This window comes from Notamacropus eugenii, chromosome 7 (assembly GCF_028372415.1).
Source record: "Notamacropus eugenii isolate mMacEug1 chromosome 7, mMacEug1.pri_v2, whole genome shotgun sequence".
Classification (NCBI taxonomy): Eukaryota; Metazoa; Chordata; class Mammalia; order Diprotodontia; family Macropodidae; genus Notamacropus; species Notamacropus eugenii.
The window spans coordinates 142,758,679-142,771,479 of NC_092878.1; the positions used below are offsets into that span (position 1 = coordinate 142,758,679).

General features: G+C 36.2%; 1 protein-coding gene across 10 annotated transcripts in view; it reads right to left on the reverse strand.

Annotated features, from left to right (window-relative positions):
* PTPN13 (protein tyrosine phosphatase non-receptor type 13) overlaps positions 1 to 12,801 on the reverse strand; it is a 212,510-nt gene that overhangs the window by 91,409 nt on the left and 108,300 nt on the right. For all 10 annotated transcript variants that reach the window (XM_072622571.1, XM_072622572.1, XM_072622570.1 and 7 more), the window contains 3 exons: positions 11,399 to 11,621; positions 3,501 to 3,575; positions 3,198 to 3,372 (listed from right to left, as the gene is read on the reverse strand). In XM_072622571.1, coding sequence (XP_072478672.1) covers positions 3,198 to 3,372; positions 3,501 to 3,575; positions 11,399 to 11,621 — 473 coding nt within the window. The remainder of the gene's footprint in view (positions 1 to 3,197; positions 3,373 to 3,500; positions 3,576 to 11,398; positions 11,622 to 12,801) is intronic.

Genomic DNA, 12,801 nt, shown 5'->3' on the forward strand with positions numbered 1-12,801 from the left:
TACCTTGCCAAGGGTCTCCCCTCCATAGTCTATCACAATCCTAGGGTCAGCATCCTAACTCAAGTCCTCATCATCACTCAACTAGACTAGTGTAACTAGTCTCCTATTTGGTCTTCCTAAATCCAATCTCTCCTTTCTCCAATTTATCCTCCACAAAACTGCTAAACAAATTAAGTTAAAGCACAGGTCTGCCCTTAGTGGCTACGTATTTCCTCTTAGATCAAGTATAAACACAAGGGGCTGGCACTTAAAATTCTGCACAATCTGATTAACTATCCAGTCTTAATTCATGTAAGTCTTTGTCCATTCCATGATCTAGCCAAATTAGCCTCCTGAGAATTTCATCTCGTGTCTCAAAGTCTTTCTAGAGGCACTCCCCCAGAACCTAAACTGAACTCCCTGCGCTCATCTTCCCAGACTCCTTAGATTTTATCAAGATTCACACCCCGCTGATGCCCCCATGTTAGCCCAATTGTTAAAAGCTTCCCCCACAAATAAATTCATATTTACTTGACTGTGAGCTCTAGACTCCTGAGGGAAGAAAAATTCATTTTCATCTCTGTACCTCCAATACATCTAGCCCAGTGCCCGGCACAGAGTTGGTGCTTAATAAATGCTTGTTGCATTATTCAGCAAACTCCAATTGATCCAGAATGCTCAGGAGGAGTTTTGGCCAATTCTAATAATATTTTGCTTAAATACAGAGACTGCTAATATTTAAAGATTAGAAATCAATAAATGAACTAAAATCATACTTAATCTCAGATTTCTTCAGCTCATTACCACATGGCAGTTTGGTTTTTAAAAATCATAACAAATTTGTCCTGAACATCATAAAGAGCAAATAAAGTGAGCAACCTAATCTATGAAAGACAACGACCCCAGCAGCTGTAGGCCTGCAGCATGCTCAGCTTACTTTGCCGTCCTCATCTACAAAAATCAGTGTTATTATTGTTAAAGCTATACTGCTTATATCTCTTTCCAACTAACCTTCCTTTATCCCTTCAAAGAATTCTGGAAAGAATAGCTCATGAATCCCAAAACATTAGGTACATGTGAGTGGGTCTACTAGACTTTTGATTTCATTTGTATGAAGGACTCCCAATGTGGGAATTCCCTTCTTCAGTACAGATCAGCAACTCCTTTGTGACTGAGTTTAAGTGAGATGCCCTTTGGTCTATAACTAGGGATAGAAATAGGATGTGAACTTAGGTCTTCCTGGCTAGTCTACCTTCTATCAATGGAGTCAATTTAAAGCACATAAAAATGTTCTCTGGTCTTGGGACAATTGAATATATTACCAAGACTGGGTAAGCTCAATGACATGGTCCTGCCAGTTTTGAGGACACATAGGCATAATCTTAATTACTTCTCTCTTACCTGTGGGCAAGAACTGATTTTTCAGTATTAGAATTTAATCTTGGTCAATCAATAAGCATTTAAGTGGTTACTATGTGCCAGCTTTTGTGCTAAACCAAGAGGATGAAAAGAAAGGCAAAAGATAGCCCCTGTCTTCAAGGAACTCACAATCTAATGGGAGAAAGCTAGAAATAAGACATTGTAGATAGGAGGATTTTAGCTGGGTCTTGAAGAAAGCCAGGTAAGACAGGAGGTGGAGATGAGGAAGAAGAGTGTTGGAGGAATGTGGACGATAGGAGAAAACGCCAAGAGCCAAGAGATGGAGTGTCTTGTTTGAGGAAAAGCAAGGCCAGTGTCACTGGATCAAAAAGTAAGTAGAAGATTGGAAGCTGTAAGAAGGCTGGAAAGGTCAGTGGGGAGAAGTTAATTTATGAAGGGCTCTGAATGTCAAGCAGAGGATTTTGTATTTGATGCTGGAGGTAGAAGGAGCCACTGGAATTTATTGGGCAGTTAGTGGTGAAGTAGATAGAGTGCCAGTAGATAGAGTCAAGATGACTCATTTTTTTTTTTTTGAGTTCAAATCTGGCCTCTGATATTACTAGCTAAGTGAGTGACTTAATTAACCAGGTCTGCCTCAGTTTTCTTATCAGTAAAATGAGCTAGAGAAGGAAATGGTAAACCACTGCAGTCTCTTTGCCAAGAAAACCCCAAATGGGGTCATGAAGAGCTGGACTTGACTGGAAAACAACTGACGTTGAAGTTGAAGCAACAGTTTATTGAGTAGGGGTGTGATATCGTCAGACATGCACTTTATGAAAATCACTTTGGCAGTTGAATGGAGGATGGACTGGAGTAGGGAGAGACTTGTGGCAGGCAGACCAACCAACAGGCTACCATAATTGTCCAGGCATGAAGTGAAGAGAGCCTATGACAGTTGAGAGTTGAGGAGAGAAGGAAGCATTAGGAAAGTGTTGCGAATAAATGTGCAATCAACAGGTCCTGGCCACAGATTCGATATGAGGGTGAAGATGACAGTGAGGAGCTTGAGGATAATATTACTTTGAGAGGTTGGGCAACTGGGAGGTGGTGATTTCCTAAATGATAATAGTGAAGTCTGGAGGGGAGGGAAGTGTGGGGGGAAAATACTAAGTTCAGGTTTGACATGCTGAGTTTAAAATGTCTAGAGGACATCCATTTTAGGATGTCTAATAGGCAGTTGGAGATGGGGTTAGTAGATAGGTTATAGATTAAGTAGATCTGAGAATCATCAGCACAGAGATGATAATTAAATCCATGGGAGCTGATGAGATCACTAATAAAAGTAGTATAGAGGGAGAAGAGGAGCTCCAAGAGAGAAAGACAGGATTAATGGGTATGACCTAGATTAAGATTCATCAAAGGAAACTAAAACAGACCAGTCAGATAGGCTAGGCAGCAGGGCCAGGAGAGAGCAGTGCCTCAAAAACCAAGAGAAAAGGAAGTATCGAGGAGGAAAGTGTGATCGACAGTCACCAAGGCTACAGAAAGATGAAGAAGGATAGAGAGTGAGAAAAGGATATGGGATTCGATAAATAAGAGATCATTTGTAACTTTGGATATGGCCGTTTGGGTTCAATAGGACTTACTGTTTTTTATAGCCAAAAGTTTTTCCTTGGAAAATGCCAATGAAAACTCATTTTAAGCAAAGCTGTCCTTATTTAACTAATTTCTACCAGAATAAGGGTCAGGCACAGTAGCAATAATTATGGGCACCCCAAATTGTCAAGGCATCACAACGTGGATAATGTGAAAATGTTATTTTCTTCCCTGTCCACAAAACTTGTAAAACATCTTTGTACCTTTAAGGCTAGCTAAGGCAAACAAGTGATGTTCCACCAAGCCAATATGGGCTACAACCATGTCAAATACATCTTTGCAGAGGGTTTTGATATCACAGGTCAGCTCCATTCTCTGTCCACTCAGAAGCTGGATGTTTATTTTTCTCCGGGTATCATCATTCTTCCCTTTCTTGGTCTGCAATTGAAAGAATATAGTATTGTTAAAGGAAAACAATAGTAGAACTTTGCCTATAAAGTCACATTGGCTTTTGAAGTTATTTTCTTGAAATAATGCAAATTGTATTTTTTTTTTTTATTACTTACAAGGATAGATCTTGGCAGATCCAAAGATACGAATGGTTCAACTGTCATCTTTACAAACTCAGGTCCAAAGAAGTTCTGTAAATCATAAATCAAGTCATGTCAACAAGTATCTATTCAGCAGTGAGCAATATAGCTAGAAATGAGACTCTTGCAAAAGGAAAGGAAATAACATCCATAATTCATCCTCAAGCATATCGCTTGTCATGTGGAGCTCATTTTCTTCCAGGACGTACACTGTCACATTTCTGATAATGGTTCCTGGCACAAGTAATGAAATTTTCTTAAAAAACCCTTTTAATATCAAATTTGGATTTAATAAAGGTTATTACGGTCTATAGGTGATGTAGATGATCCGTAAGCCTTTCCTTGCATTCTACATGCTAATTTTTAAGTTGCAAACTAAACAAAAAAAATTTAAGTTATAGATCATAACTAATTCCTGGATTTTGCTCACAATATAACCCCAGGAAAGCTCTGGCAAATTTCTGTTGTTTGGCAAAAATGGAAAACTCTTGAAGAGACATAAAAGAAATGTCAGTCTTTTAATATGTTGAGTGTTAAAAGAATCTAATTCCTCTGGAATATATTTACAAATGAAGCTGCATTCTTTTTTTTTATTTTAAATTTTATTTTCAGCTCCAAATTTCTCCCTCCTTCCACTCCCTCCCAGTTTTATTCTTTAGAAGAGGAAAGATTTCTGTCTAATCTAGTATTTTATTAAGGGATACACTAAAAATAAATTTAGGAACTTTCACAGTTAAGAGATGAAAACTTCACTTTAAGGTGAATTTCAGTAAGGTACATTATAAAAGACTGGAAAACAACGTATACAAAGGCTACAACAATGTAAATAAAAATAAAAAATCCTATTAAACAGAATACTATGTGAGTATTACTGCAACAAAGCCTAGTTCCAAACAGTAGATGAGAAAATACATTTTTCTCCTTTTTAGAAAAAATGGGGGTAGGGGATCTTGGTCTTGACAGCTACACAGACAGTGAGATTTGGTTGATAGTTTGGTTAGTTTTCCTGAATCAGTTTCATTTTCTTCTTATTCTTCTTTGTTCAAAGGATGGTGCTTTGGGAAGGAATTCTTTCCATATATTTTGAACTGAGGGTGACATAAAAACAAAAAGTTTTAAATTTTAAAAGAAGAAAAATTAAACTGACAATGATTTAAAGTCTGTGAAGTACTTTAGAGACATAATCTCATTTTCTCCACACAATAATCCTATGAAGTAGATGATACACAAATGTACATGTGTTCAATCTATTTAAATAGCATTATATTTTCTCTGGGGAATGGACTAGGACACTTGCTTGGTATAAGTAAAAATATCTTCCTTAACATCATTTATTTGAAGAATTTTGAAATTCATATTCCTTCATGAAATAATGTTCTACTTTATATTATTTTCAAAAGATGATTGACAAAATCCCTATTGTTCTCTAGCTAGCAAGTTCAGCTTTTTTGGAAACATTTAAAGTATGTTATAATCATAAAATAATCTGATCTTAATTTTATTAACCAGTGAAGACTAACTACAAATACAGAAGAAAATCTAACTTTGATGTCAGTAGGCAATTCTTCACATTTAGATTTATCAAAAAAGGTAATGGGCGATTATGTGTAATGGTTTATACATCTAGGGATCTTCAAGAAGAACCATTTATTGAGACTATTATAGAGGAGATCATATTCAAGCATAGATTAGACTAGATAGCCTTGGAAATCCCTTACAATTCTGTGATTAAAGGTTTGGTTTTTTTCTGTTTAAAGTACTGTTCTTTTGTGAAAGGATCAAACTAAATCTTACTAGAGAATAATAAGCATTTTTGTCCTAATAGCAAGGGTAACATATTTAACTGTATTACCTGGGTTGGTTTTTTGGTTTTTTTTTTTGTTGTTTAACAAACATGTATTCAACATTCTTTGTAGGGGGAGGAAGAAATATCTATTTTCAATAATGAACATCTACTTCAACACTTTTAGGATAGCTGTGATTCAAAACTTTGAGAGTTGCCATGTTTGCTCCTACAGCCAACTTGGGGCCATGTTTCTCCATCTCTGGCTTGGTTAGACTTTGGATAACAGATGTACAATCTCACATTGGACCATGGCCTACTGGCACAATAGCTTGTGACAAATCAGGGTCACTTTAATGCCAAGATAAGTCTTTATAATACGACTTTAAGGAGGAAAAAGAAAGTATTAGCATTGTTCTCTTTGTCCTGAAGAAAGAAAGGCTTCACAGAGAGGGCTGGATTGTAGCAAACATGGTGGGAATGGGGCAAGAGGAAAGAGACTAGAAAGAGCGAAAGGGGGACTGCTGCTAAAATCTTAAGCCTTTCTAAGTTGTTTGCCTTTACAGTGTGTTATTACATAAATTCTTAAACCTACTTATTCCTTTAATATCCACAGCCAATAGAGTGGTATAGGTCAAGTAGGGCTTGGTTCAAGGAAAGATTGATTCTAGCTGGGAGCCAGGATGAGAAAAGAAATAGGTCTGGATATGAAATGAATACAAGGAGGAGCAAAGATGGTCCAGCTGTAGATTGAAAGCAGGGTTAATATGGATTAACATTCCCCAGAGAATTAAGGATTATTAGGATTTTATCATTTTTCTTTCTTCTGTGCTATTTACTATACAGCCCATTCAATGGTATGATCTGGGAATTAACATTCAACCAGACAAATGTGGAATGTGACACAAGACATCACTTGAATTAAAAAAAAGTTCATGCTTTATGCTTTAAGTGTGTTAATAAACTAATGTCATGCCCTTTGAAAAACAGAAAGAACAAATGAGTATGGCTTCCCAATGAATAAATAAAATGGAACAGAGGTCAAAGAAAACAGGGTAAGGTTAAGAACAAACAAATCTGTTCCAAAATGAAAAAGTGAAGAAAAAAATCTTAGTTATTATTTATGAAAAGGCTGGCTATTAGGAGAAATTTTATATACAAAATATTTTCATAACATTCAATTTTTTCTCAATGTTATTTCATCCAAAATGCAGAAGTAGAACAAAAGTACTTAGTTTCATTCTTCCTAAAAATTCTTTGGCTTGATCTGCTCATTAAAAATATATAGAAATAAATGGTTTCTTCTTTTTACACTTTCAGATGGGGTGTATCCGAAGCTGATTTACTTTGCAGAAAAGTCATTCATATATCATATCTATCTAAATCTAGACTGTTATGTCTAAAATGATATATACTTGGAAGGAAAAAATGTATTACGTACCCTGAAAAATGTAACAAGCTCTATGCAAGCCATATTTAAAAACAATTGTGGTTTGTGAATAGATCAACATGATAAATTATCTAGTCAAAGAATGTGTTTGTCTTTAAACAGACTCGGAAGCTGATAGGCTTTTAATAAGATTGTTAAGCTATATCCCTCAAGAGGCAGTATGGTATTCCTAGAGTCAGACATGGTGGGACTTGGAATCTAGAAGACTTGCACTCCTCTTACTTGTCTGAGTCTCTGTCCAGATGATGAGCATTTAACCTGTCAGTTTCCCAGACAACCAGGGGCCAGGGAAGGAAAAGACAGACAGAAAGGCCAAAACTTATTATTAACCATTCTGGATATGTTTAGTTGTAGAAGCCAAAAAGAGAAAGGTGAATGTCTCCCATGGACTGCTTCTGAGATTACAGAAATGGTTCAAAGATTACAATATCTTGACCACTGTCCTTAAAATGATTTAAGCTTTTCAAGGAAGATGAATATGCCACAAATCAATGATTCCTATTAATAAAATTTTTTTTTTAAATTACAGTTCTGTAATAACCACAGTTCTGTATTCCATTTAGCTCGACTATATCATCCTTGACTTTGGTTAACATGGTGGGGAGGGGGTAGTAAGATAGTTAAATGTCTTATGAAAGGTGCTCTTAGAAAGGACTAAAAAAGATGTTTTAGATAAATAGATAGAGTATAGCAGTGAAAAACACACTGGATTTTGTTGAACACTGTTTACTACATACCTTTGGAGGAGAAGGGAATTAAGTATTTATATCTCCTACAATGTGCGAGGCACTATGCCAAGTGTTTTACAAATACCATCTCATATCTTCACAACAACCCTGCAAAGTAGGTGCTAGCACTTTTACCCACTGCTTCACCTAGCTGCCCATTAAAAAATGTGGTTTACCAACCTTAAAATGATTATACCTAAAGTCAGTTACAATTGAAAAAACTTTAATATACCTATGAAAAAAGAAAAACTTCCTTTGCACAAGGTCGACTTTGGTTATAGCAGTGAAGTGCAAGCAGCTCCTACACCAAGATGGATAGACTTTGTGTGTTAATTGTCTAATTGGCTCAATTTGGAAAGGATTGGCAAAAGAGGGCTGGTGGTGAGATAAACAATTTTTCTTGACCATGGTGATCCACGAACTCAAAGTGGCCCTCCATTCCTGCAGCAATACAACGGGAAAAGGCCAAAGTATATTAAGGATCATATAGTACATAGTCTATAAAAATTAATTCTAGTCTTGGTACAGTAATCTACGATCTGTGTTCAAAAAGCAATGAACTGATGGCAAAGAAGCAAAAATGAAAAGGGTGTCCACCATTTGGAGAATATCAGAACAAATTATAGTATGTGAATAGAGTTCTATTGTGTCTTAATGATCAAAGGGACAGTTTCAGAGGAACCTGAGAAGACTTCTATAAACTGATGCAGAGGAAAATGAGCAGAGCCAGAAGAGTTTATGCAATAATATCACTGTAAAGGCAAATAACTTAGAAAGACTTAACAAATCTGATCAACACAATCACCAATTCTGGAGGACCTATGTGACTCTAAGAATGTCATTTTCCTTCACTGGGTTTTAGTTCTTTATCTATAAGCTACCCATCTCCTGACAGAGAGGTGATGGACACTGGATACATAATCAAATACAGATGTTTTCTGGAGATAGTCAACGCAGGAATAAATTTTACTTGATTATGCATATTTGCTATAATGTTTTGGCTTTTCCTTATTCTTCATGGGAGATGGGTTAAAAAGGAAGAAAATGGATTTTTGCTAATTAAAAAATTGAAAAAAGAAAACAAATACATGAGCTGATGTACTAGTGAAAGAACTGAGTTGCATATAGACATAAGCAAATAGGTTCAGTTAAATATGGACTGCTCACAGACTTTCCATGGAAAGGCAAATAAAGGATTTGGCAAAACTAGCTTCATGTGATAGTCACGCTGTTATTTTGCCTTAGTGTGGTCATAAGAAATGTAAGCAAATAAACCACCATGAAAATAATTGCAGCTTGTGTACCCTCCACTACAGATTAAGTACTGAAGAATTTCTGAGCAATTCAAAAGGTCTTCCAAGCTAAGTAAACATATTTTGAGACAAAGTAGCATAAGTGCAAAAAGAACTTAGGGTAAGACGGTGAAAACTATTGGAAAATATGGTTTGGGATCAAGAAATGGAAAACACCAAAGGCTCATAGACTGCATGAAAACCTTTTGCTTATACATTATAAATATTTTCTCCATGAAGAGTTTGTAGTTTCTGGATTTAATGAAACAAAACATCATTAAAACTGAACTGACTCCAGCTTAAAGGAAAGGACACAAAACTTGTTAAAAGTAGCCAACTTCAGAAGACGTTCTTTTTTGTGCATTCAGGTCAATTGGTTAGAAAAAAGTTTGTTAAAAAAAATGCCAACCTGCAAGATGGTGGAGTGAGCAGTAAATTGCCATACCTTTCCCATATTCACCTTTAAACAACCATAAAATTATGCACCAAAACAAATCCTGGAACAGCAGGGACCAGCAAAAAGACAAGGTGGAATAATCATTCTGCTCAAGAAACTTGAAGGATCAGTAAGAAAGGTTTGTCTCACTCAGATAAAAGGGGAATGCAGTCCAGCACAGGAAACATTCCAGCAAGCTAACAGCATGCCCACTATAGTAAGCCAGCTGGAGATCCTGAACCCCAATGCAGTGGAGCAGGAAAATGCCAATGCTAGGACTCCTAGTGTGTCTCAGGATAGCTGGGAAACAGGCAGACTCCAGCTCCCAGAACCATCTCTTGTTCAGTCTAGCCCTAGGCAAACAGGTAGATGCCAAACCTATGGGTGCCTAAGCAACAGGCAGTCTCCAGCCTCTGGGCCAGACCAACACATGCTTCAGTGTAGCCTTGGAGAAACACAGAAATACCGTACTCCCAGCACACAGCAGACATCAGCACCGGGACCCAAGCTCGGAGTCAGGTAAGCTGCCAGACTGCTACAGCCTCCAGCAAAACCAACAACCTCCTACATCACCCTCTCAGCAAAGTGCCAAAATACAAGACTCCTCTGTGGGTCTCACAGCAACATCAGCTCAGCACCAGGTAAACAGCCAGGCCCTACATCCCCTAGTCCAAGAAGCCTGGGGCAATGCCTCTTCCACCCTGGAAGCAGAGGTCAAATTTAAAAGAAAAATGGCCAAAAAAGATGAGCAAAAAAGCAACAAAAAAAGAATCTGATCATAGAAAGGTATTGATAACACACAACCAAGACAAATCCAGAAGAGGACAAGGTCAAAACACCGATGGACGAAACCCCAAAGAAAAATGGGAAATGGTCTCAAGCCCAGAAAGAACGGATGGAAGAGTTCAAAAGGAGCTTAAAATTCATGTAAAGAGAGATAGGAGAAAAACTGGGAAAAAGAAATGAGGGCTATGTAAGAGAATTTTGAAAAAAGAGTCAACAGCTTGAGAAAAGGAAATGACTGCTTAAAAAAGAAGAATTGGTCAAATGGAAAAGGAGATACACAAATCCAGTTTTAGAAAACAACTTCTTAAAAAGTACAATTGGCCAAATGGAAAAGGAAGTACAAAATTAACTGAGTAAAACAACTTCTTAAAAGTTAGAATTGAGCAAGTAGAAGCTAAAGACTCTGAGACATCAAGAATCAATCAAAAAAAAAATTCCAAAGTGCTGGACCTGGAATTAAGAAGATCTGAGTTCAACCCTAGTATGAAACACTTACTAGCTGTGTAACTCTGGGCAAGTCACTTAACTGCTGCCTGCCTCAGTTTCCTAAACTGTAAAATGAGGTTCATATTAGCACTTATCTCAGAGGACTGTTGTGAGGATAAAATGGAATGATAATTGTAAAGCACTTGGCATAGAGTAGGTACTTAATAAACACTCATTCCGTTCTTTTCCTACCTTATATACCCTAGTGAGAAATCTATAGAATCTCAAGAGAACACAAATAAAAATAAGAGCACAAAATTTCCAGTCTGCTTACTGGATCTATTTTCATCAGTGACAATATTGAAATCTCCATTACATCTCAACTGGATTAAATACATACATTAAATACAATAGCTTTAATAGAGTTGAGACAATTTCAAGGGTACTTGGGGATGGGTTTTCAAGATATTAAAATTCCAGAATCCTATAAATGGCTCTATATTCTACACATGGAGATTAAGAACACAATTACCAGGACAAGAGGTAAAAAGAACAATTAACAAACAGAGAAATGGAAGGATGAATGGTGGGGTAGACCACAGCCTGTTGCCAATGACAGCTTGCACTTTAGAAGTACGTATGACTGGGTGGGTCAGTGAACAGTTATGGCAGCACTAAGATGCCGCACCTTTACCCTTAAAAGACTAAAAGTACCAAGAGGTTTCTGATGGTAGAAGTAAAAAGCACTCAGAGGCACTTAGAATATAAATATTTTGATACTTTATAAGAATCTAATTCAGAACCTACATTTCAGCAGTAATCAGTAGGAGCAGAGTTCTCCTTTTTTGGAACTAAAATGGAATTTTCACTTGGCCAAATAATAGCTTGCAGTTCCTCGTAGCTCTAAAAAGGACCTATTTTACCTGGTCATCAGGTTTAAGAATAAGCAGTTACACACTGGGAAGCAATTTACCCTTAGTTTTCTTTGGGTCATTGCTGTTTCTAATGCCATTTCTCTCAGGGGATCTCTGGTGACATCAAGCATGGAAGCTTTGATGGTGTCTCCTGGAAAAAGGCTTAATCGGGACTGTCTAAGAGCCATCCTTGTCTGGAGCTGCAGCAATTCTTCTTCCTGACGTTTGAGCATGATCTCTTGACTAATCAGGTTGCCTTCAAACGATTTTTCATATTGTCTGCTGCATTGAAAAGAAAGGAGAGTGTTTTTAATAAGATCATTAAGACAAATCCAGAAAAACACTATCATATAGACTAATTAAATTTTAAAATAGCTTCAAATTCACCGCCCCCCCAAATACTGACATCCACACTGCCAGTCATAAATGAACAAATATATAGCTAAAATAAACAACTAGAAGAAAGTCAATTATGTTTGAGCTGAACTAAAAGAAGGGTTGCAATCACTTCAGACAAGACTGCAGTAAATATGGATATAATAAATAAGCATAAGCTTAAAAATGTCATATATAACAAATCAATATCAGTGCTTAATGTATAGGTAGCATTGTACATAAATATTTGAAGAAACTGATAATCAAGTTAAAAAGAGAACTAGATAGTAAAACTATGCTTGTGGAAGACTTTAATGTATCTCTTTCAGATCCAGATAAATCTAACCAAGAAAGAAGTTAGGGACCTAAACAGAATTTGAAAAAAAATATACAGATGATAAATTTCAGGCTATTTCTGAATGGAAATAGAAAGGAACTGTACAAAGCACCTTTAAAAACTGACCATGTATTGATATATAAAGACATGTCCCCAAAAAATAGATTAGTAGAAGTGCTAAAGACATTATTTACCAATAACAATACAAGTCACATTGAATAAAGGGCCCTTAAGAGACTAAATTACATAATTCTAAACAAACTGTGGTTCAAAGAACAAATTATGGAAGCTACAAAGTTTATTCAAAGAACATGACAACAATGAGTTAGCATAGTTAAGGGAAAATTTTCATCTCCAAACATTTTCATCCATAAGAGAGAGAAAACAAATCAATGAATTGGGTTCATAATGAAAAAAATTAACAAAAAACTCCTAATTAAACAGAAATCCTAAAAATTAAAGAGTTTAATAAAAATTGAAAGCAAAGTGACCATTAAATGGATAAATAAAACAGGAAGATTTTTTTTTTTGGAAGGAGGAGGGCAGGAGACAAATAAAAAGCTAGCTGATGAGTTTTTAAAAGCAAAGCAAATTATTAAGATAAAAATGAAAAAGAACTCAAATTACTAGAAACTATTTTTTGCCCAATTCTATGGGGGATAAGCCTGCTAATTTATAGAAAATGGATGAATATTTAACAAAAATATAAAAAAAAAATCCTAAGAAATAGGATACTTAAATAAACCAGTA